The sequence below is a fragment of the Triticum aestivum genome, chromosome 1B, assembly GCF_018294505.1.
Source record: "Triticum aestivum cultivar Chinese Spring chromosome 1B, IWGSC CS RefSeq v2.1, whole genome shotgun sequence".
Taxonomy (NCBI): domain Eukaryota; kingdom Viridiplantae; phylum Streptophyta; class Magnoliopsida; order Poales; family Poaceae; genus Triticum; species Triticum aestivum.
Genome location: NC_057795.1, coordinates 92,503,045 through 92,527,435, shown reverse-complemented (window position 1 = coordinate 92,527,435; position 24,391 = coordinate 92,503,045). Strand labels below are relative to the sequence as shown.

General features: G+C 43.3%; 2 protein-coding genes across 17 annotated transcripts; one reads left to right on the top strand and one right to left on the bottom strand.

The window, feature by feature from the left end:
• The first annotated feature begins 1,820 nt into the window (after positions 1-1,820).
• On the top strand, positions 1,821-5,388 carry LOC123109431 (uncharacterized). Its single transcript, XM_044530394.1, has 4 exons — positions 1,821-2,005; positions 2,246-2,561; positions 4,448-4,549; positions 4,692-5,388. Exons 2-4 carry the CDS (start codon positions 2,412-2,414, stop codon positions 5,172-5,174), a joined length of 735 nt encoding a protein of 244 aa, XP_044386329.1. The 5' UTR covers positions 1,821-2,005; positions 2,246-2,411; the 3' UTR covers positions 5,175-5,388.
• LOC123109447 (uncharacterized) lies at positions 3,151-20,463 on the bottom strand. Of its 16 annotated transcripts, none has more exons than XM_044530401.1 (5): positions 20,141-20,457; positions 19,163-19,282; positions 16,861-16,911; positions 13,766-13,886; positions 11,314-11,388 (listed from the first exon to the last, which is right to left on the bottom strand). In XM_044530401.1, the coding sequence occupies exons 1-4, from the start codon at positions 20,175-20,177 to the stop codon at positions 13,804-13,806; spliced, it is 291 nt and encodes a 96-aa protein (XP_044386336.1). In that variant the 5' UTR covers positions 20,178-20,457; the 3' UTR covers positions 11,314-11,388; positions 13,766-13,803. The 16 variants fall into 16 exon arrangements, 9 of the variants coding, with proteins under 9 accessions (XP_044386337.1, XP_044386339.1, XP_044386336.1 ...); XM_044530399.1 differs by having other exon boundaries at positions 11,317-11,388; positions 13,766-13,870; XR_006452794.1 differs by lacking the exons at positions 11,314-11,388; positions 13,766-13,886; positions 16,861-16,911 and adding exons at positions 3,151-3,542; positions 5,887-5,991.
• Between the last annotated feature and the right edge of the window lie 3,928 nt (positions 20,464-24,391).

Sequence of the window (24,391 nt, the reverse complement as noted above, 5' to 3'; positions counted from 1 at the left end):
CTGTTCATGAGGATTGGGCAGCTCGATACATGCTTTTAGGCAATTGTATGGTTGATTGTGGACAACTATGTTATCTTTCATGTACATTGCATAACAAAGGGATCCTAATAGTGTAGGGCAAACTCTGGTATATTTTTATGAAACAGTGCATAACAATGGATGCTTCCTAATGTCCATGCTTCATAACTTTACTATATGTTTTCTTGAGCCGAGATAGTTTACAGCAATAGAAACATACTTCTCTGTTTATATACTTTTTCTCCCATTGTCAAGAGCATTGTTTGCATTTAAAAACTATCGTCATGCTCCATATATTTCATGTATTTGGTGATGTATGCTTTCAAGCAGTTGGGCGCCGCCGTAGACATATATGGAAGCATACATGGAAGCAACCCATGCATGCACCTAGAAGTGTGATGAGACATGGATCTTCCCTACAATGAAGAGGACCACATGCGAAGAGAAGCAAGTTTACAATCTATAGGAACATATGATATTAACTTAGAAGCAGTGTACATACTATTGGAGACTTGGAAGAAAATAACCTTGTATCATGCCTTGAACTTAGTATATGAATGAATGAAGCAGGAAACGAACTTCTTTTCTGTTGGAGACAAATTGTTTTTACCACAGAAACATTTGCATTTGATGGAAGTGGAAAAATGCATTCGGAAGCAAAGTTTTCCTTGTGTTGGAAATAAATAGATGATTTTTTTACATGGAAGCAAAGTGCTCCGACACAAAATTTTATTACATCAAAACAACATTAGATTGCAATAGCAACAAATTGTCTCATCGGTCGAAGCAAAATTTTGTTGCACTGAAAACAAGATAGAATGTTACACGTGATAAATTTTTAATTACATCAAAGCAAATTTGTAGTGCAATAGCAGCAAATTTTACTAGTATCTAGGAAAAATGTTGAACAAATTTCTCCAAAATAATCGGGTATACGAAGTGTCATCCAAGTATTTGTGAATCAACTAACTCCACAGTAAACCCAAAAAATGTGACAACACATAGTTTTGCTGCGATGAAAACAACCTATTTAATTTTTTAATCAAATTTCTATCTCAAAAGTGGAAGCAAATTATTCTAGCGACGGAAACATAGTTTATTGCGATGGAAGCAAAACCATTATTACATTTCAAATAAATTCTCCTACCCAGTTACCCTTGTTGCAAAGGAAAAAGAATAGGAAGCATGGACGTGGATGGAGGACGAAGTGTATGGTGGATCACACGCGATTGACAGAAGTAGTTATAGGAAGCAGCAATTAGGGAGATCCATGCATGGTAACAACCCAGGCCGATGGATGCGGAAAGAGTTATGACGGAGTAATCAATTAGAGAAGCGAATTAACTTACCCGGAGCAACTAGCTACTACATCGGACGTTCATCATGCATTCGATCTGACGGCCTAGCACTAGTCTGATAAAAGCCAAAACTCTAGTGATGCCCTTACATCATCATGACCCACGTACGATAACTAATATAGATCGGTAACTAATAAGTATATAAGCAATGGAAGATTGAGATGCATGATTATTTTTCATTATTATTACTAAGATAGATAGGATAGCTAGCGTCACGGATGAGTGCACGTACGTACGTGGTACGTGGATCGGTGGACGCATGCATCATGTGCATGTGCATGAATTTTCGGTGGATGAAGCACGTAATGTACGTACGCGCGTGCACAAAGACGCGTCGTTGTTCTATTGCTGGCTGACGTACTTGTCGAAGATGCAGCACGGCCAAGGCGGCAGCAGCTGGTTGATGATGCTGCACATGATCGATGCCGTCCTTGCCCTAGTCGGGTCGATTGGATCGGATCGGTGGCGACACCGAGGACGAGGAGCTAGCTCATCCCGAGGCTGCCGTCCGTCACGTTCGCCGACCTGTAGGCGGAGATCAACGGGTTCAAGTGGCGAGCTGTTCCTCTCGCCGGAGAGGAAGGAGACGATGGAGACGTCATGGTCTCGTGTCAATGGTTTGATTTCCGGTGAGTCACGTACGCCATGGCCCAAGTTTCTCCTCTGTTTTTTGATCCTCTTATCTTAATAGAATAATAAATAAGGAAGGGAGGGATTGTCGCTCGCAAAGAAAGGAAACAAATAATCGATCGATGGGTGGCGTACGATGGAGGTACCACAGGAGGGAAACAATTGATTGGAAAGGAGGATGCGATTGCGCTCGCCCCTTTCATCCATCCAAATTGATTCTCTCCTTCATTACATTGCAGGGAGAGGGAAACGCAGTTTCTGGCGGGCAATGCACGGCATCTGGCGCCAAAACGCTTCTCTCGTTCCCACCACAACTTTTGGAGGCAAATTTTATCTGTCTATATATATACACGATGATCGATCCAACACCTTCAGCTCCACAACACAACCACCCACCTGTGTCACATGGCGCCTATTCACGTCTCCTCCTCGGAGGTCATCCTCCTGGACGACAGCGACGACGAGGAGCTGCTTGGTATGAACATCGCTGACGTGACCTCGCTTGACGACCTTGACTTCTCCGACGACGGCCCCGGCAACAAGAAGACATGTGCTGTACGTTCTTTTTCTTTCCTATAAGTCGATCATTGATTACACGTATCGTAGTTGCCAACCCGTGCATTCACATGGGCTACTTATTCTTTAAAATTTTAGCATATATAATATTTTAGTAAATGTTTTTCTTGCATATTCCGTTTCAATGTAATAGCCGGTTCCTAAATAGTTTAAACAAAAGGGCCAACAATAAGCCATTGCCAACAATGTCAAAAAAGAGAGGCTCATGTGGTCGTTTCCAGACAAAGCCATTTTGTGTACCAAAAATTAATTTCAATTAATTCGTGAAATAACACAAATTTAGCATGTCTATATACACTATCGAATTATCATTTGTGCAAACAAAATAATTTCAAGTCCATGTATATAGACAAATGTGTATTTGTCCGTCTACTAACTTGATAAACCTTGTACCAAAATTATCCAAGCATGCCTCGCTTTGAAAGATGGCCTAAACTACAAATGATTCCACAACCAAGATTTTTGATTATTTGATGTAATTTTTTTCGCATTAAATGTTTATCATCCAAAAATGAAATCTGAAACAAATCTACATAAAATTGATAGCGTTTATAGTGTACACAGGTCATATCTTCATAGTCATCCCATCCATGTAGAGAAAGGCGTGGGTTATATAATTAGAGGATACCCTCTTTTATGACACTATCTCAAAGATATAACATGATACAACATGATTTTTTTTTCCTTCCAAGATATATCCCATTACATGAGAATGAAAATATATGTGTGTTAAGTCCATATTTCTGGTTAAAGAAAAAGTAAAAAACAGAGTGACCTTGTGCTGATGATGTGTGTCTTTTAAAGTAAGCACATGTATATAGGCAACATAGATATCCAGCCACTGATTTGTCCAAGCTATGGGCAACCCATGGCTAAATGCCTAATACGCGCCTCCACCTGGGAGAGAGATTGATGAGGTAGCAGCGATGGAGTCCGAATCAGATATGATGATGGGGGGAACTGTGGCATGTGTAAGAGAAAATCTCAATAAAAGGCAGATTAAAGTGTTGTATATAGCTTTACATTTGGTTGTCAATGATTGTACGTTCATCTGGAATAAATAAGAACCTTGTCATCTGAGAAGAGTGTAGAAATTACATATTCATTAATATGTCCAATCGCTATTGAAAAAGTTATACATTTATTTTTCTTTGTATGTGAACTAACCAATTATCTGTATCGGGAAGCTAGATGGCAGAAATTAACCCCTTTTTTTTGGAAATAGAAGTGTTCAATGAGCTTCGGTGTGAAGTATATAAAGGATAGGAAAAGCACTTAGTAACTACAAAGCGCTAAAGAACCAAATGATCTCCTTAAAAGAAACTTTAGCCAGAGAATAATATATGCTGCTGACAATTTGTACCAAATTTCTGCAAAGAAAACCTCACATCATAAAGAGTCAAGTATATGCGCGGGGTTGGGAAGAGGGTAGGGGAGTGGGGTTGATTGGTGGAGTCGGAGCAACCTTGCTGCAGAGACAGCCGGGAGTGGGGACTGCATCTTGGAAGGTTACGGCTTTAGATTTGTTGATTGATTTTTCTGTTAGGGAACATAGTGGGGCCACACCATATACGCTTTGTGTGCTGCTTCAGGAGTACGTACGAGCATAGGACTCTTGATAGCAATGCATTGGATTCACAGCGGTGCAAAATTACAACAGAGGATTATCTACACCGTAATAATTTGATCCTACCAAATCAATGGCTCGTATTTTTAAATTAACGTGGAAATAGTCTCTAATTAGTATAGGTAGGTATAGGTATATATAAAGATCATATATATATATATGCACCAATGCACTGAGAATACACATTGCACATTAAGAATTTTATTTGACTCGGTTTCTCTTTCTTTTTTACAAAAAGGTGGACAATACCTCCTTTCAAGATGCTGCTGTCGACGTCGACAATTACTCCACCAAATCCAACGGCCTTGCCTTCTTAGACCACGACGGGCACAGATGCGAAGTATTAGTTTTTTCTTTTCATATAACTACATATGTTGGTTACTTGTTTCAAAAAAAAACTACATATGTTGGTTACACGTATGTTTGAGAAATCATGAGAATTAATTAGAATTGTTTGATTTGGTTTCTTTTTTTTTTAAAAGAAGGCCGACGACGTTGTTGTTATCTCCTCCTCCGGCGATGAGGAGTCAGCTGCTGACAACGGCGCCACGGACTCCAATAGTGGCAAATTGTTTGTCTCCGTCGACTCAAATTCAATAAGCAAGAAGAAGCGGGGGCCAAGGCCCCAGTACAACTACTGGCCCTTCAACGACGAGTGCCAAATAATTGATGTCGATGGGATGCTCCGAAGGAAGAAGAAATACAAAGGCGGGGACGTACCGGTGCCGGCGCTCATACAGAAGTTAAAAAAGGGCCCGTCACCCATCATCTACCGTGGTGAACTTAGTGTGTCCCGTGTTCGCGGGAAACGGAGACATTTGACGAATAAGTTTCGTGAGGCGGTAAAGATGGGCGACAACTACAAACCACTCAACATGCGTGATCAAGACCTCTACGACCGTTCCATTGCGGCGTGGCCACATATCATTGAAGAAGAAGCTAGTACCATGCACGATCACGAATAATATAGATATAGTTTATACTAGGAAAAAGGCCCCTGAGTTGCAACAGGATTTTTTTTCCCTACATCATCCTATTAAAAGAGATAGAGGCTCATTCATGGTCAATGTAATGTGTGTTTCGACACGGATGCCTGATATTAAGGTCATAACATGTTTAATAACGTAAAAGAGAGGTCATTGCTAATAATTTTAAATATGGAACTTAACCTTTTTTGAATTTCCGTGTGTTTTTAGGAGTAAGAAATGTATGAAAATAGGTATATCCGAGATAAAAGGACCATCGTTAAAAAATGTTCAGAAATTATGAAAACAAATATATTTTTATGTGGTTAGGAAACAAATGATTGTGATGTATACTTGCATTCATAGTTACCATAAATGGATGGATGTATGCCACATTAATTTGTTTATCAATTATCACATAAGGTGTTTATGGGTTGTAAACTTTTTTGCATGTACCAAACTTAAAATATATTACTTCAATATTGTAAATGTATAGTTGACTCTGGACCAATATCATAACACCAATAATTATAATATTATCATATATAACTATAAGTATTAACTGAGGAAATTTGGAGGGACATGTAGTTGTGTGAACGTGCATCGACAGGATTATATATGTCTTGATTAACACTCACAACGCGTGTAAAATAGAAGGGACATCTAAGTACACGGCCTGGAAGTTTACGAGCATATGATATCTCACCCTGACCTTGTATTCTTTAGGAGGATTATATGTTCTCGCCAGCACTATAGCGGAAGGCGTTGCCGCAGACCTCCCACACCCACATGGCAGTGCCCGTTAATGAGAAGCTTCCTGCGTGGTGCCTTGTCTGTATTAGGCACCTTACCATCACGGTCAATCCCAGCAAATACCAAAAAAATGCAAAGATTTCGAATTAGAAAATATGGCATCGAGAACAGCATGGCTTGGGGCTGCCATGATTGCTAAAAGTGCAGAGAGCAGCGGCGTTGCAACTTTCAAGGCAGCAGCAGGCAGCGGGTGGAGCCGCCACGCGAGGGCGCGCGCAGGGGTGCTTCCACGGCTCCTCCACATATCCACCTTTGTCGTGCCGGCCACGGTTGCCACTATATCATACCATGGCCGCCAGCGCTGTATGCACCACCACAGCGTGCGGTGCACCGGGGCAGATCCGCCTACACGAACACAACAGCATGAGGAATTGCCAGCCGTCCCCCCTCCCCTCCCATAGGAATTTCTCGGCCGAAACTCCAGCAACTTCACCCAACACGATGGGTGACCTCCATAGCCGTGGCAATAAATTGAGGGTACACGGCGGAGCTCTTGAGAACTCTTCCGTTTCCTCATTTTCACGTCCTATCACATCGGATCCAGTCTCTTTATTTTCATCTGAGGCGTCCCTCACATTTTACGTGATTCTCTTTCCCACAAGCCCTCCGAGGTGTGTTCCCCTCCAGCCACGTCTTTTTCCTTCTTTATTTTATCGCTTTTCTCTCCCTCGTTAATTCCTTCCATTGATTCTTGAGACGGCTTGCTGATTTCAGATTGCACACATATATAAATTATTAGTCAAATAGAATGAAAAAGAGCGGTGCTACTATTTAATGTGAATCCTAATCTTCTTTTCTAAAACAAAGCCTTGGGATAGCTCAGCTGGATGCAGCATTTAGGAGTGAGCGATGGGTTGGGAGTTCGATCGATGGTTCACTTGATTATACTGTATTTTGGACCCGGCCACGGAGCGTCGCTGCGCCGGCTCGTTGATTCGAGCGCACCCTCCCTCACAGGACGCCTTGAACAGAACGGCCGCGCGATGCATGCGTTGCTAGCAGACACAATCAGCACCCTACCCGCCATGCATCCATCCATCAGGCAGCAGCTAAGCCATCTAGTACGTGGCTACGTTTTCTTACACGCCAGCAACTGCTCGTGCTGCCTAGCTTGTTGTGTCGCCGCGGTCGCCAAACCCTCATCAACCGATTTGTCCGCGTGCTGCCTAGTGTACCGTGCCGAACGCCACCTCGTGATGATCCGTCCGGTCACCTGGAGTACCGCTCACTGGCACCGTTGCCCAGGAGCCAGGCCAACCTATCTAACGGCCCCGACGCCAGACTACGCCCTCGTGTCCCTCCCTTTTGAAGCATATGCTAGATTGCGTCCCTTGCAACCTCCTCTATGATGAATCAATGATCACTATGGCACACGATCGACCTGTACCTCTTGCGACAACCATCACTACTACCTCAAAATGAAGCGAATATCACCCCTCGGAACCAAGGCATCACTCCGTTGCACACTGCGTCGTCGCATGGCCCTCGTCTATATCAAGCAAGTTCATCGGAAATGGGGATTGTGCAACCACTTATACGTCATACGAGTACATCCTCTACTACATCGTATCACAACTCTTCAACGGTCTGGACCATAGAGGTAACTATCGCGACCTTCTCATCATACTAGTCGTTGACTGCGTCACTGGTAAGGTCAGATAACGCTATCGCATACCGGAGTCACTATAAACGTCCATCATGAGTATACCGAGTTGGGTCAAGACTAACATCACTCGCCCAGAACGGGGATAATTTAGTACTAAGTTACCTTTAGTTGAGTTGCTTTGAGTTGTTAACACAAACTTAATTGAAAGGTATCTAAAACCATTAAATATTGGTTGAAATATGCTCCTAGTGATGTTTCTGTTCATGAGGATTGGGCAGCTCGATACATGCTTTTAGGCAATTGTATGGTTGATTGTGGACAACTATGTTATCTTTCATGTACATTGCATAACAAAGGGATCCTAATAGTGTTAGGGCAAACTCTGGTATATTTTTATGAAACAGTGCATAACAATGGATGCTTCCTAATGTCCATGCTTCATAACTTTACTATATGTTTTCTTGAGCCGAGATAGTTTACAGCAATAGAAACATACTTCTCTGTTTATATACTTTTTCTCCCATTGTCAAGAGCATTGTTTGCATTTAAAAACTATCGTCATGCTCCATATATTTCATGTATTTGGTGATGTATGCTTTCAAGCAGTTGGGCGCCGCCGTAGACATATATGGAAGCATACATGGAAGCAACCCATGCATGCACCTAGAAGTGTGATGAGACATGGATCTTCCCTACAATGAAGAGGACCACATGCGAAGAGAAGCAAGTTTACAATCTATAGGAACATATGATATTAACTTAGAAGCAGTGTACATACTATTGGAGACTTGGAAGAAAATAACCTTGTATCATGCCTTGAACTTAGTATATGAATGAATGAAGCAGGAAACGAACTTCTTTTCTGTTGGAGACAAATTGTTTTTACCACAGAAACATTTGCATTTGATGGAAGTGGAAAAATGCATTCGGAAGCAAAGTTTTCCTTGTGTTGGAAATAAATAGATGATTTTTTTACATGGAAGCAAAGTGCTCCGACACAAAATTTTATTACATCAAAACAACATTAGATTGCAATAGCAACAAATTGTCTCATCGGTCGAAGCAAAATTTTGTTGCACTGAAAACAAGATAGAATGTTACACGTGATAAATTTTTAATTACATCAAAGCAAATTTGTAGTGCAATAGCAGCAAATTTACTAGTATCTAGGAAAAATGTTGAACAAATTTCTCCAAAATAATCGGGTATACGAAGTGTCATCCAAGTATTTGTGAATCAACTAACTCCACAGTAAACCCAAAAATGTGACAACACATAGTTTTGCTGCGATGAAAACAACCTATTTAATTTTTTAATCAAATTTCTATCTCAAAAGTGGAAGCAAATTATTCTAGCGACGGAAACATAGTTTATTGCGATGGAAGCAAAACCATTATTACATTTCAAATAAATTCTCCTACCCAGTTACCCTTGTTGCAAAGGAAAAAGAATAGGAAGCATGGACGTGGATGGAGGACGAAGTGTATGGTGGATCACACGCGATTGACAGAAGTAGTTATAGGAAGCAGCAATTAGGGAGATCCATGCATGGTAACAACCCAGGCCGATGGATGCGGAAAGAGTTATGACGGAGTAATCAATTAGAGAAGCGAATTAACTTACCCGGAGCAACTAGCTACTACATCGGACGTTCATCATGCATTCGATCTGACGGCCTAGCACTAGTCTGATAAAAGCCAAAACTCTAGTGATGCCCTTACATCATCATGACCCACGTACGATAACTAATATAGATCGGTAACTAATAAGTATATAAGCAATGGATGATTGAGATGCATGATTATTTTTCATTATTATTACTAAGATAGATAGGATAGCTAGCGTCACGGATGAGTGCACGTACGTACGTGGTACGTGGATCGGTGGACGCATGCATCATGTGCATGTGCATGAATTTTCGGTGGATGAAGCACGTAATGTACGTACGCGCGTGCACAAAGACGCGTCGTTGTTCTATTGCTGGCTGACGTACTTGTCGAAGATGCAGCACGGCCAAGGCGGCAGCAGCTGGTTGATGATGCTGCACATGATCGATGCCGTCCTTGCCCTAGTCGGGTCGATTGGATCGGATCGGTGGCGACACCGAGGACGAGGAGCTAGCTCATCCCGAGGCTGCCGTCCGTCACGTTCGCCGACCTGTAGGCGGAGATCAACGGGTTCAAGTGGCGAGCTGTTCCTCTCGCCGGAGAGGAAGGAGACGATGGAGACGTCATGGTCTCGTGTCAATGGTTTGATTTCCGGTGAGTCACGTACGCCATGGCCCAAGTTTCTCCTCTGTTTCTTGATCCTCTTATCTTAATAGAATAATAAATAAGGAAGGGAGGGATTGTCGCTCGCAAAGAAAGGAAACAAATAATCGATCGATGGGTGGCGTACGATGGAGGTACCACAGGAGGGAAACAATTGATTGGAAAGGAGGATGCGATTGCGCTCGCCCCTTTCATCCATCCAAATTGATTCTCTCCTTCATTACATTGCAGGGAGAGGGAAACGCAGTTTCTGGCGGGCAATGCACGGCATCTGGCGCCAAAACGCTTCTCTCGTTCCCACCACAACTTTTGGAGGCAAATTTTATCTGTCTATATATATACACGATGATCGATCCAACACCTTCAGCTCCACAACACAACCACCCACCTGTGTCACATGGCGCCTATTCACGTCTCCTCCTCGGAGGTCATCCTCCTGGACGACAACGACGACGAGGAGCTGCTTGGTATGAACATCGCTGACGTGACCTCCCTTGACGACCTTGACTTCTCCGACGACGGCCCCGGCAACAAGAAGACATGTGCTGTACGTTCTTTTTCTTTCCTATAAGTCGATCATTGATTACATGTATAGTAGTTGCCAACCCGTGCATTCACATGGGCTAGTTATTATTTAAAATTTTAGCATATATAATATTTTAGTAAATGTTTTTCTTGCATATTCCGTTTCAATGTAATAGCCGGTTCCTAAATAGTTTAAACAAGAGGGCCAACAATAAGCCATTGCCAACAATGTCAAAAAAGAGAGGCTCATGTGGTCGTTTCCAGACAAAGCCATTTTGTGTACCAAAAATTAATTGCAATTAATTCGTGAAATAACACAAATTTAGCATGTCTATATACACTATCGAATTATCATTTGTGCAAACAAAATAATTTCAAGTCCATGTATATAGACAAATGTGTATTTGTCCGTCTACTAACTTGATAAACCTTGTACCAAAATTATCCAATGCCTCGCTTTGAAAGATGGCCTAAACTACAAATGATTCCACAACCAAGATTTTTGATTATTTGATGTAATTTTTTTCGCATTAAATGTTTATCATCCAAAAATGAAATCTGAAATAAATCTACATAAAATTGATAGCGTTTATAGTGTACACAGGTCATATCTTCATAGTCATCCCATCCATGTAGAGAAAGGCGTGGGTTATATAATTAGAGGATACCCTCTTTTATGACACTATCTCAAAGATATAACATGATACAACATGATTTTTTTTCCTTCCAAGATATATCCCATTACATGAGAATGAAAATATATGTGTGTTAAGTCCATATTTCTGGTTAAAGAAAAAGTAAAAAACAGAGTGACCTTGTGCTGATGATGTGTGTCTTTTAAAGTAAGCACATGTATATAGGCAACATAGATATCCAGCCACTGATTTGTCCAAGCTATGGGGCAACCCATGGCTAAATGCCTAATACGCGCCTCCACCTGGGAGAGAGATTGATGAGGTAGCAGCGATGGAGTCCGAATCAGATATGATGATGGGGGGAACTGTGGCATGTGTAAGAGAAAATCTCAATAAAAGGCAGATTAAAGTGTTGTATATAGCTTTACATTTGGTTGTCAATGATTGTACGTTCATCTGGAATAAATAAGAACCTTGTCATCTGAGAAGAGTGTAGAAATTACATATTCATTAATATGTCCAATCGCTATTGAAAAAGTTATACATTTATTTTTCTTTGTATGTGAACTAACCAATTATCTGTATCGGGAAGCTAGATGGCAGAAATTAACCCCTTTTTTTTTGGAAATAGAAGTGTTCAATGAGCTTCGGTGTGAAGTATATAAAGGATAGGAAAAGCACTTAGTAACTACAAAGTGCTAAAGAACCAAATGATCTCCTTAAAAGAAACTTTAGCCAGAGAATAATATATGCTGATGACAATTTGTACCAAATTTCTGCAAAGAAAACCTCACATCATAAAAAGTCAAGTATATGTGCGGGGTTGGGAAGAGGGTAGGGGCGTGGGGTTGATTGGTGGAGTCGGAGCAACCTTGCTGCAGAGACAGCCGGGAGTGGAGATTGCATCTTGGAAGGTTACGGCTTTAGATTTGTTGATTGATTTTTCTGTTAGGGAACATAGTGGGGCCACACCATATACGCTTTGTGTGCTGCTTCAGGAGTACGTGCGAGCATAGGACTCTTGATAGCAACGCGTTGGATTCACAGCGGTGCAAAATTACAACAGAGGATTATCTACACCGTAATAATTTGATCCTACAAAATCAATGGCTCGTATTTTTTAATTAACGTGAAAATAGTCTCTAATTAGTATAGGTAGGTATAGGTATATATACAGATCATAGATAGATAGAAAAAATATATATATATATATGCACCAATGCACTGAGAATACACATTGCACAGTAAGAATTTTATTTGACTCGGTTTCTCTTTCTTTTTTACAAAAAGGTGGACAATACCTCCTCTCAAGATGCTGCTGTTGACGTCGACAATTACTCCACCAAATCCAACGGCCTTGCATTCTTAGACCACGACGGGCACAGATGCGAAGTATTAGTTTTTTCTTTTCATATAACTACATATGTTGGTTACTTGTTTCAAAAAAAAACTACATATGTTGGTTACACGTATGTTTGAGAAATCATGAGAATTAATTAGAATTGTTTGATTTGGTTTCTTTTTTTTAAAGAAGGCCGACGACGTTGTTGTTATCTCCTCCTCCGGCGATGAGGAGTCAGCTGCTGACATCGGCGCCATGGACTCCAATAGTGGCAAATCGTTTGTCTCCGTCGACTCAAATTCAATAAGCAAGAAGAAGCGGGGGCCAAGGCCCCAGTACAACTACTGGCACTTCAACGACGAGTGCCAAATAATTGATGCCGATGGGATGCTCCGAAGGAAGAAGAAATACAAAGGCGGGGACGTACCGGTGCCGGCGCTCATACAGAAGTTAAAAAAGGGCCCGTCACCCATCATCTACGTCACCCATCATCTACCGTGGTGAACTTAGTGTGTCCCGTGTTCGCGGGAAACGGAGACATTTGATGAATAAGTTTCGTGAGGCGGTAAAGATGGGCGACAACTACAAACCACTCAACATGCATGATCAAGACCTCTACGACCGTTCCATTGCGGCGTGGCCACATATTATTGAAGAAGAAGCTAGTACCATGCACGATCACGAATAATATAGATATAGTTTATACTAGGAAAAAGGCCCCTGAGTTGCAACAGGATTTTTTTCCCCTACATCATCCTATTAAAAGAGATAGAGGCTCATTCATGGTCAATGTAATGTGTGTTTCGACACGGATGCCTGATATTAAGGTCATAACATGTTTAATAACGTAAAAGAGAGGTCATTGCTAATAATTTTAAATATGGAACTTAACCTTTTTTGAATTTCCGTGTGTTTTTAGGAGTAAGAAATGTATGAAAATAGGTATATCCGAGATAAAAGGACCATCGTTAAAAAATGTTCGGAAATTATGAAAACAAATATATTTTTATGTGGTTAGGAAACAAATGATTGTGATGTATACTTGCATTCGTAGTTACCATAAATGGATGGATGTATGTCACATTAATTTGTTTATCAATTATCACATAAGGTGTTTATGGGTTGTAAACTTTTTTGCATGTACCAAACTTAAAATATATTACTTCAATATTGTAAATGTATAGTTGACTCTGGACCAATATCATAACACCAATAATTATAATATTATCATATATAACTATAAGTATTAACTGAGGAAATTTGGAGGGACATGTAGTTGTGTGAACGTGCATCGACAGGATTATATATGTCTTGATTAACACTCACAACGCGTGTAAAATAGAAGGGACATCTAAGTACACGGCCTGGAAGTTTACGAGCATATGATATCTCACCCTGACCTTGTATTCTTTAGGAGGATTATATGTTCTCGCCAGCACTATAGCGGAAGGCGTTGCCGCAGACCTCCAACACCCACATGGCAGTGCCCGTTAATGAGAAGCTTCCTGCGTGGTGCCTTGTCTGTATTAGGCACCTTACCATCACGGTCAATCCCAGCAAATACCAAAAAAATGCAAAGATTTCGAATTAGAAAATATGGCATCGAGAACAGCATGGCTTGGGGCTGCCATGATTGCTGAAAGTGCAGAGAGCAGCGGCGTTGCAACTTTCAAGGCAGCAGCAGGCAGCGGGTGGAGCCGCCACGCGAGGGCGCGCGCAGGGGTGCTTCCACGGCTCCTCCACATATCCACCTTTGTCGTGCCGGCCACGGTTGCCACTATATCATACCATGGCCGCCAGCGCTGTATGCACCACCACAGCGTGCGGTGCACCGGGGCAGATCCGCCTACACGAACACAACAGCATGAGGAATTGCCAGCCGTCCCCCCTCCCCTCCCACAGGAATTTCTCGGCCGAAACTCCAGCAACTTCACCCAACACGATGGGTGACCTCCATAGCCGTGGCAATAAATTGAGGGTACACGGCGGAGCTCTTGAGAACTCTTCCGTTTCCTCATTTTCACGTCCGATCACATCGGATCCAGTCTCTTTATTTTCATCTGAGGCGTCCCTCACATTTTACGTGATTCTCTTTCCCACAAGCCCTCCGAGGTGTGTTCCCCTCCAGCCACGTCTTTTCCTTCTTTATTTTATCGCTTTTCTCTCCCTCGTTAATTCCTTCCATTGATTCTTGAGACGGCTTGCTGATTTCAGATTGCACACATATATAAATTATTAGTCAAATAGAATGAAAAAGAGCGGTGCTACTATTTAATGTGAATCCTAATCTTCTTTCTAAAACAAAGCCTTGGGATAGCTCAGCTGGATGCAGCATTTAGGAGTGAGCGATGGGTTGGGAGTTCGATCGATGGTTCACTTGATTATACTGTATTTTGGACCCGGCCACGGAGCGTCGCTGCGCTGGCTCGTTGATTCGAGCGCACCCTCCCTCACAGGACGCCTCCATCTAGTACGTGACTACGTGTGCATGGCAAAGTAGCTGGACGATGATGCTGGCTTGCTTCTTTGCTACGTTTTCTTACACGCCAGCAACTGCTCGTGCTGCCTAGCTTGTTGTGTCGCCGCGGTCGCCAAACCCTCATCAACCGATTTGTCCGCGTGCTGCCTAGTGTACCGTGCCGAACGCCACCTCGCGATGATCCGTCCGGTCACCTGGAGTACCGCTCACTGGCACCGTTGCCCGGGAGCCAGGCCAACCTATCTAACGGCCCCGACGCCAGGCTACGCCCTCGTGTCCCTCCCTTTTGAAGCATATGCTAGATCGCGTCCCTTGCAACCTCCTCTATGATGAATCAATGATCACTATGGCACACGATCGGCCCGTACCTCTTGCGACAACCATCACTACTACCTCATAATGAAGCGAATATCGCCCCTCGGAACCAAGGCATCACTCCGTTGCACACTGCGTCGTCGCATGGCCCTCGTCTATATCAAGCAAGTTCATCGGAAATGGGGATTGTGCAACCAGTTATACGTCATACGAGTACATCCTCTACTACATCGTATCACAACTCTTCAACGGTCTGGACCATAGAGGTAACTATCGCGACCTTCTCATCATACTGGCCGTTGACTGCGTCACTGGTAAGGTCAGATAACGCTATCACATACCGGAGTCACTATAAACGTCCATCATGAGTATACCGAGTTGGGTCAAGACTAACATCACTCGCCCAGAACGGGGATAATTTAGTACTAAGTTACCTTTAGTTGAGTTGCTTTGAGTTGTTGACACAAACTTAATTGAAATATCTAAAACCATTAAATATTGGTCGAAATATGGTCCTAGTGATGTTTCTGTTCATGAGGATTGGGCAGCTCGATACATGCTTTTAGGCAATTGTATGGTTGATTGTGGACAACTATGTTATCTTTCATGTACAGTGCATAACAAAGGGATCCTAACAGTGTAGGGCAAACTCTGGTATATTTTTATGAAATTCTTAACGCATATCTATGACACAAATGTAATTGAAAAGTATCATAAACCTTTAGATATTGGCCAAAATATGATCTTGGTGAGGTTTCTGTTCATCAGGATTGGGCAACTCGATACCTTTCAATTTGGTCTGCATATTTTTGGTTGTTCATTTTGGGAAATACGCCAGCAAAAGGAAAGAACAGAGCGTGCCCGGTCCCCTCCTGTCACGTCTCCCGGAACCAGTGCATGCCCGCCCGAACCGCGCCCCACCTGTTCCCCCCTCCCCCCTTTTCTTGGCTACCAGCGCCAATCACCCAATCGCCCGGCATGTCGTCCTTCTTCCTCTCCTCCCACCTAACAGTTTCCAGAATCCTCTCTCCGTCCGATCTAGAAAGCTTTTGGCAATCATGACGCAGCGATCAAATTGTAGCAAAAAAACAACTGGCTGAAACCTGCACACCCCTCTCCATCCCCTCACCCTCCTTCCCCTTTCACTTGTTTTAATGACAGGGGATACTTGAACAGCCAAAAAAACAGGTTGATGATCAGCAAAAACATGGTTTGTCTCCTTTCACACATACTCCCTTCGTCGAGTGAAGAGTGTACATCTAGAAATTTTAGAATAAATTATGAAGTTGAGTAAAAAATGCATTGGAAAGGTGCAAGCCACCATCTCTCTCATCTTTAATTACCCAACCCCCAATGAGCTAAGTGCATGTAGAAATTAAGAAGACCATGTGTAGATTGCTATTGGTCTTGATTATCGTGTGGTAAGAGAGAAGTATTTTTTCCTACTTTAAAGTGCATTGGAAAGATAGAAGTACACTCTTTTGTGGACAAATTTTGAAGCTAGATGTACACTCTTCCCTGGACGGAGGGAGTAGATAAGTTGTTGGGCAAAAACACAATTTCCTGTAAGAACTTGAAAAAAGCGACCAAAAAGCTAGGCAACTATGTACTGCAAGTATAGAGCCTTAAAACAGTTCATGCATTTATGGACCATAGATCATGATGTTTTCAAAAGAGTAAAACCACACGAGGCAAACTTACCAGTGATTTTCAGGCAACTCATATTAAAATTTGAAGCAACTACTATCAGGCCTGTAAAAAAGGTATGCTCCCATATAAGTTCCTTGTAGTAAAAATTATCGTGCATCCCCCTATGCAAAAGTAAAAATACATGCAAGAACTTTGCATGTGATTTCAGGCAACTCATGATAAAATTTGAAGCAACTAGTGTCAGACATTAAAAAAGGGGTTGTTGCCCCTATAAGGTCCTTGCAGTAATATCAGGCAACCCTTTGTACAAAAAAACAAAGAACCACAAAAACAACCAAGAGGATGTCATATATAGGTGACAGTAACGCATATGTAGGTGCATTATATACACAAGTAAAAATGAAAAAAAAACACGGTCGCATGATATCAAAAGTGACTAGCCATGTGTCCCTTCTCCCAGCAAAGACATACTGGTTTTAAGCAACTATCTTGTGTGATATAAGAAACTTTGTCCATGCAAAAAAAAACGTAAGAAGCTTGTTCAGTGCAAATACAATCAAACCGTGTCCACACAAAAAAGGAACTTTTTTTAACAACAAAAATATGCAGATTTTTCTAAAAATGTTTATGTCCTACTACTTAAAATGAAGCAACTTCCTCCCAATTTTGCTGGTGCCTATGATCCCAACAATGTGATTTAGCAGGCAATTTTGTGGAGTTTTCCAGAAAACTCCACTATTTTCCTTGGGCAACTATACACAACCACACCCACGCACGCATAGTCGTGTGCCTCATATCTCTAGATGACACCTAAAAAAGAGGGATAAAGAACATACACATGTTCATTTTTTAAGGGGTTCACAGATAAGCTTAGTCCCCTGAAAACACTATGTCCCCATGACCAGCACCACCCCCTCCCCCTCTACGATCATTCTCGCACCAAGGGATCCCACCCTGAGGAGAACAAATTCTTGGCGCATCTCTATGACACAAACTTAATTAAAATGTATCTAAAACCTTTAGATAGTGGCCAAAATATGGTCTGGGTGATGTTTCTGTTCATGAGGATTGGGCAGCTGGATTCATGGCTTTAGGCAACTTTATAGTTGATTATGGGCAACTATGGCACCTGAAAAAAAAAGGGATAAAGAATATACACATGTTCGCTTTTGGAGGGGTTCACAGAAAAACTTAATCCCCTACAAACACTTCATTGTTTTAGTTATGTCCCCATGACCAGCTTCACCCCTCCCCCCTCTATGATCATTCGTTACGATCGCACCATGGGATCCCACCCGAGGAGAAGAAATTCTGAACGCATCTCTATGACACAAACCAAATTGAAAGATATCTAAAAGCTTTAGATATTGGCCAAAATATTGTATTGATGACATTTCTGTTCATGAGGATTGGGAACTCGATACATGTTTTTAGGCAACTGTATGGTTGATTGTGGACAACTATGTTATCTTTCATGTATTGTGTATAAAAAAGGCATCCAAACATTGTAGGCAAACTCTGGTATCTTTTTATGTATTTTTGTTGCTTTTGTTGTGTGATAATTCTTCCCAAATCACACCAAGTTTTACTTTATGATGTTTTGTGATTTATGGCTAGTTGCTCTATTCTGGTTCGAAGTTGCTCTATCACTACTGGCCTCTTTTTTGTGTTGCTCTTTCAGAGGCATTATGATGCATGTGATGTCTCTGTTCTATGGTTTAGAATAAACCGTTTGTAAAAAAGGTAGACTGAAGATCACTGGATATAAAGGCCCCATGAATTCAGTAAAACCAAAGCAACTTTAGTTGAATATTGCAGGCAAACAAATGCTTGTAACCAAATCAACAAATTGTGCCAAGAAAAATCCTACTACCCTCCCCCCCTCGCACGCAGCTCGACGTCACACTGTGAGCAACTCCTACTACCCCTCCCCCAAACCTAGCAAAATCCACACAACTGTTCTAGCAAGATTGAAAAGCAACTGTCTCTAGCAAAAGAAATCCTACTATATTATGAAAACACACAATGCAAAACTGTTCTAGCAAAACCGAGCAACAGTCCTAGGAAAACCAAGCAACTTTCCTAGCAATCCAAACAACTGCATTACCTAAAACACAATGCAAAATTGACCTAGCAAAAACCAAACAACTGTCCTAACAAAATCAAGCAACTGCTTTACAACACGATGCAACTCTTCTAGAAATCCAAGCGACTGCTTTCTCCCCATAATTCACATAACTGCCTATCTATTGATTGCAAAAAATTCACCCACTGATTAAAACACAAAAGTCCCTTGCTCTGCAACGAATTTGTACAAATTTGATGGGGAAAAATGGGCGCCATCCATGCTCACCTTCAGGTAGTGAGGCCCCCTTGAGCTGCAACGTCATCTCCTCCCTTGCTCTTGGAGACGCTCGCTGCCAGCGTGTTCTTCCAGTAGTTGCGGATGGGCAGACATCCCACATCCCGCACCCTGGCATGAGAACACCCCTTCGATTAGTAGCGGGAATAAACGCATCCAATCTCTAAGGCAAAATCATATTAGGTTCATATGAAATAGTTTCGGTAGTTAATGGGTGTTTACATGAAATACTCACACATACAAGGTTTTTCTCAATTCTCAATTGCATACTATATTGCATACTACTAGTAGTATGCAATTGTAGACATAAGAGTAGTCGCATAGCAAGTTGCACATATGACATGCATCTGGACAGGCCGCTGGTTCAAACTATGGAGACAGTTGATCGAGCATGTGGTGTGCACCCATAAAAAGTTGCAAGGAATGACCATGCTCACACCTTAAAAGAAGTAGCAGAATTGTAGATTGAATGGGGGATATCGTCATGTCAATAAAGGAGTTCTTTGGTGCGGTTCGTCGCATCACGCCGCAGCGGGTGAGCTCCAGTCCTGCTGTCGCATGCAAACCAGGGTTGCTATGCGCCTGATCCAAGCTCTACAGCTACCACACACACGCGCACTAATGGACTATGATCCTAAGCACGACCTACTAATAAAGCTATCTATAGTGCAATCCAGGGCTGTTGTGCGTCAATACCTAAGCACCCAAACTAACAGGATGATCCCCAAAACACATACGTCTAAACTGGAATTACCATTCCTAGATTTGGAGGCGCTACTGCGCCATCACCTCTAATTGACGGCAAAAATCGACGTTTCCATTGCCCTCCCGCGCTCTCTCTCGCGCGCTCGCGCGCGTTCCCTACCCCTCAATATGGAGACCCCGTCCACGACTCCGGCGGCGGGGTTGAGACCCTCGCAGCCAGCATGCATGAGAAGGTAAATCCCGGCGCGCACGAAGAGCAGGTACCTTGACGGCTCGACGCCGACGCCGACGCAGACGGCATTACTCCAGCTCCGCTCTGAGAATTTGGGAGGACGAGACGGTGGAGCTGCTATTCCCGTTCCCTGGCCGACCTTTTCGCCGGCTCCTCTGATCCGCCACCTCCACGTCGACTCTCCAGTGTGCTCCCGTGCTTCTTCTCCACCTCCGTTCTGAGAGAAGGAAAGGGATCAGGATAAGGCTTTTTTTTTCTGAAGAGGGATCAGGATAAGGATAGCGGAAGGGATGTATCTGTGTGCTAGTTTTTTTGTGAAGGGAGCGACATGTGCAGTTTGACGGCTAGTGCGTGCGCTCGACACATTGAGATAGCGCAACTGCGTTTCTAAGAGCAACTCTATCACACCTTTACAGGTCTCGACCCGTAAAATAACGGTCAAAACGTGGGTTGGCGTGGAAAATCCCTCCCGAACAGATTTCGCAAATGCGGACGGTCCGTAAAAAATTTTGAGGGGCGCGGCAAAAACTCGGCCCCAACCCGCGTATTCGCGGGTTTCCGCCTCACCCTTGTGGTGCCCCGTATCGCAGTGAAGCATTTGGCAGGAGGGACATTTTAGCCCGCGCCCCTTTCTCCACCTCCTTCCGGCTCCGCCTGTTCGCCGCCGCCGATTCCAGCCAAATCTGTGGGCGGAATCGCGCTGGCGGGGCCTTTTGCACCCTTCACCACCGCTAGGCCGCACCGCCCCCGCGGATCCGGCGAGAAGAGACACCTCTCGTCGATGTCCTCGGGTATCGACCGCCCTCGAGACGCCCTCGTCGCCGTCGGTTAGTGTGTGTTTTTTTGCGTTTTGTGTCGATGGAATTGAGCACGGTTGGTTGACGCGGCGTGTGCTTCTCGTTCATGTAGATGGAATTGAGCCCGTGCGATAAGTTTTTGCTCTCCGATTCGTCCAATTCGGACGACTTGGATGTTGAGATGATGCTCTCAAACTTTCGGCAGCAAACATTGGTGATGGCTCTTGCTGTCAAGGAGCACGAAGACGAGAACCGAAAGAGGCGACGAGGATCGACCGTCGGGCGTCTTTGCATCCCTCGGAATTGCCATCTCGGAAACGAGATGTTGATTCAAGACTATTTCACGGAGAATCCAACGTATCCACCGCACCTCTTCCGGAGAAGGTACCGAATGCGTCGATCCCTCTTTGTTAGAATTGTTCAAGCTTGCGAGGCCAATTGTCGGTATTATACTCAACGAAGAAATGTTGCGGGCTTGAAGGGATTTAGTACGTATCAAAAAATCTCGGCAGCTATGCGGGTGATTGCATATGGCGTTCCGGCTGATTATGCTGATGAGTATCTTCGCACTGGTGAAGATACAACAATTGAGTCGGTGCGTAGATTTGCCAAAGTGATCGTCCGTGTCTTTGGTCCCGAATATTTTCAGGCACCGAACGAGGATGACACAAAGAAATTGATGGCATCTAATGAGAGGAGAGGTCGGCCTTGCATGCTAGGTCGCATTGATTGTATGCATTGGACATGGAAAAATTGCCCGAAGGCATGGCAGGGAATGTATTGTGGCAAGTCTCGTGATGCAACAATTGTGCTAGAGGTCGTAGCATCCGAGGATTTATGGATTTGGCATTGCTTCTTTGCTATGACGGGCACTCTCAATGATATCAATGTGTTGCAATGGTCTCATTTGTTTGCTAGGCTTGCTAGTGGTGATGCTCCGGCTTGCAACTACACTATGAATGGGCATGAATACACAAAAGGGTACTATCTCGCAGATGGTATATACCCTCCTTGGTGCACATTTGTCAAGAGTATCAAAGAACCCAAAACTAAAAAATAATGTGAGTTCGCAAGAGTGCAAGAGGCAGCCCGAAAAGACATTGAAAGAGCATTCGGGGTTTTGCAATCTAGGTTTGTCATTGTTCGTGGTCCTGCTCGTTGACAAGAGGACCTTGAAGAACATCATGGCATGCTGTGTTATTCTTCAAAACATGATTCTCGAAGATGAGAGAGGCATGAACTTGGAATTCTTCTACGACAATGTGGGCAGCCATGTCAAACCAGCTACAGAGCCTGACCGCATTAGAGATTTTCTTCAAACATACAAGGAGATTGAAAATGCAAACACCCACTTTCAGCTTCGCGAGGATCTCATTGAGCACCATTGGCAAAGGGCTGGACAGTAGCAAACTCATTTGTATTTGTATTTGTATTTGGGACAAGTTTTGTATTGAATTATTTGTATTTGTATTCGGTGATTTGAATAATTATTTGTAATGTGGATGATTGTTGTATTGTGTTGGTATTGATAATTATGGTGTGGTATTGATATTTTTGCGGACTGGTGGGATGCGGGATGCAGCAGCGCAAGAGCAGACCCCGCAAAGCCGACCCGTAAAAAATTATATTCCATGAATATCCTTTTATATGGGTCAGTTTGGGGGGTCTACCTCTGTGGCCGTCCACGCCGGCTGTGACGCCCCCGATTCAATCGTACACTAATCATGCATGCAAATGTGTACAATCAAGATGAAGGACTCACGGGAAGATATCACAACACAATTCTAAAACATAAATAAGTCATACAAGCATCATAATACAAGCCAGGGGCCTCGAGGGCTCGAATACAAGTGCTCGATCATAGTCGAGTCAGTGGAAGCAACAATATCTGAGTATAGACATAAGTAAACAAGTTTGCCTTAAGAAGGCTAGCACAAACTAGGATACAGATCGAAAGAGGCGCAGGCCTCCTGCCTGGGATCCTCCTAACTACTCCTGGTCGTCGTCAGCAGCCTGCACGTAGTAGTAGGCACCTCCAGTGCAGTAGGAGTCGACGGTGGTGTCTGGCTCCTGGGCTCCAGCATCTGGTTGCAACAATGAGGTAGAAGGGAAAGGGGGGAAAGAGGGAGAAAAGCAACCGTGAGTACTCATCCAAAGTACTCGCAAGCAAGGATCTACACTACATATGCATGGGTATATGTGTAAAGAGGCAATATCGGTGGACTGAACTACAGAATGCCAGAATAATAGGGGGATAGCTAGTCCTATCGAAGACTACACTTCTGGCAGCCTCCGTCTTGCAGCATGTAGAAGAGAGTAGATTGAAGTCCTCCAAGTAGCAATGCATAGCATAATCTGTTGGAAATATGCCCTAGAGGCAATAATAAAAGGATTATTATTATATTCTTTGTTCATGGTAATAGTCTATTATTCATGCTATAATTGTGTTATCCGGAAATCGTAATACACGTGTGAATACATAGACCACAACGTGTCCCTAGTGAGCCTCTAGTTGACTAGCTCGTTGATCAACAGATAGTCACGGTTTCCTGACTATGGGCATTGGATGTCATTGATAACGGGATCACATCATTAGGAGAATGATGTGATGGACGAGACCCAATCCTAAGCATAGCTCAAAGATCGTGTAGTTCGTTTAGCTAGAGCTTTTCCAATGTAAAGTATCTTTTCCTTAGACCATGAGATCGTGTAACTCACGGATACCGTAGGAGTGCTTTGGGTGTACCAAACGTCACAACGTAACTGGGTGACTATAAAGGTATACTCGGGTATCTCCGAAAGTATCTGTTGGGTTGACACGGATCGAGACTGGGATTTGTCACTCCGTATGACGGAGAGGTATCTCTGGGCCCACTCGGTAATGCATCATCATAATGAGCTCAAAGTGACCAAGTGTCTGGTCACGGGATCATGCATTACGGTACGAGTAAAGTGACTTGCCGGTAACGAGATTGAACAAGGTATTGGGATACCGATGATCGAATCTCGGGCAAGTAACATATCGATTGACAAAGGGAATTTTATACGGGGTTGCTTGAATCCTCGACATCGTGGTTCATCCGATGAGATCATCGAGGAGCATGTAGGAGCCAACATGGGTATCCATATCCCACTGTTGTTTATTGACCGGAGAGCCGTCTCGATCATGTCTACGTGTCTCCCGAACCCGTAGGGTCTACACACTTAAGGTTCGGTGACGCTAGGGTTGTAGAGATATTAGTATGCAGCAAACCAAAAGTTGTTCAGAGTCCCGGATGAGATCTCGGACATCACGAGGAGTTCCGGAATGGTCCGGAGGTAAAGAATTATATATGGGAAGTTGAGTTTCGGCCATCGGGAAAGTTTTTGGGGTCACCGGTATTGTAGCGGGACCACCGAAAGGGTCCCGGGGGTCCACCGGGTGGGGCTACCCATCCCGGAGGGCCCCATGGGCTGAAGTGGGAGGGGAACCAGCCCCTGGTGGGC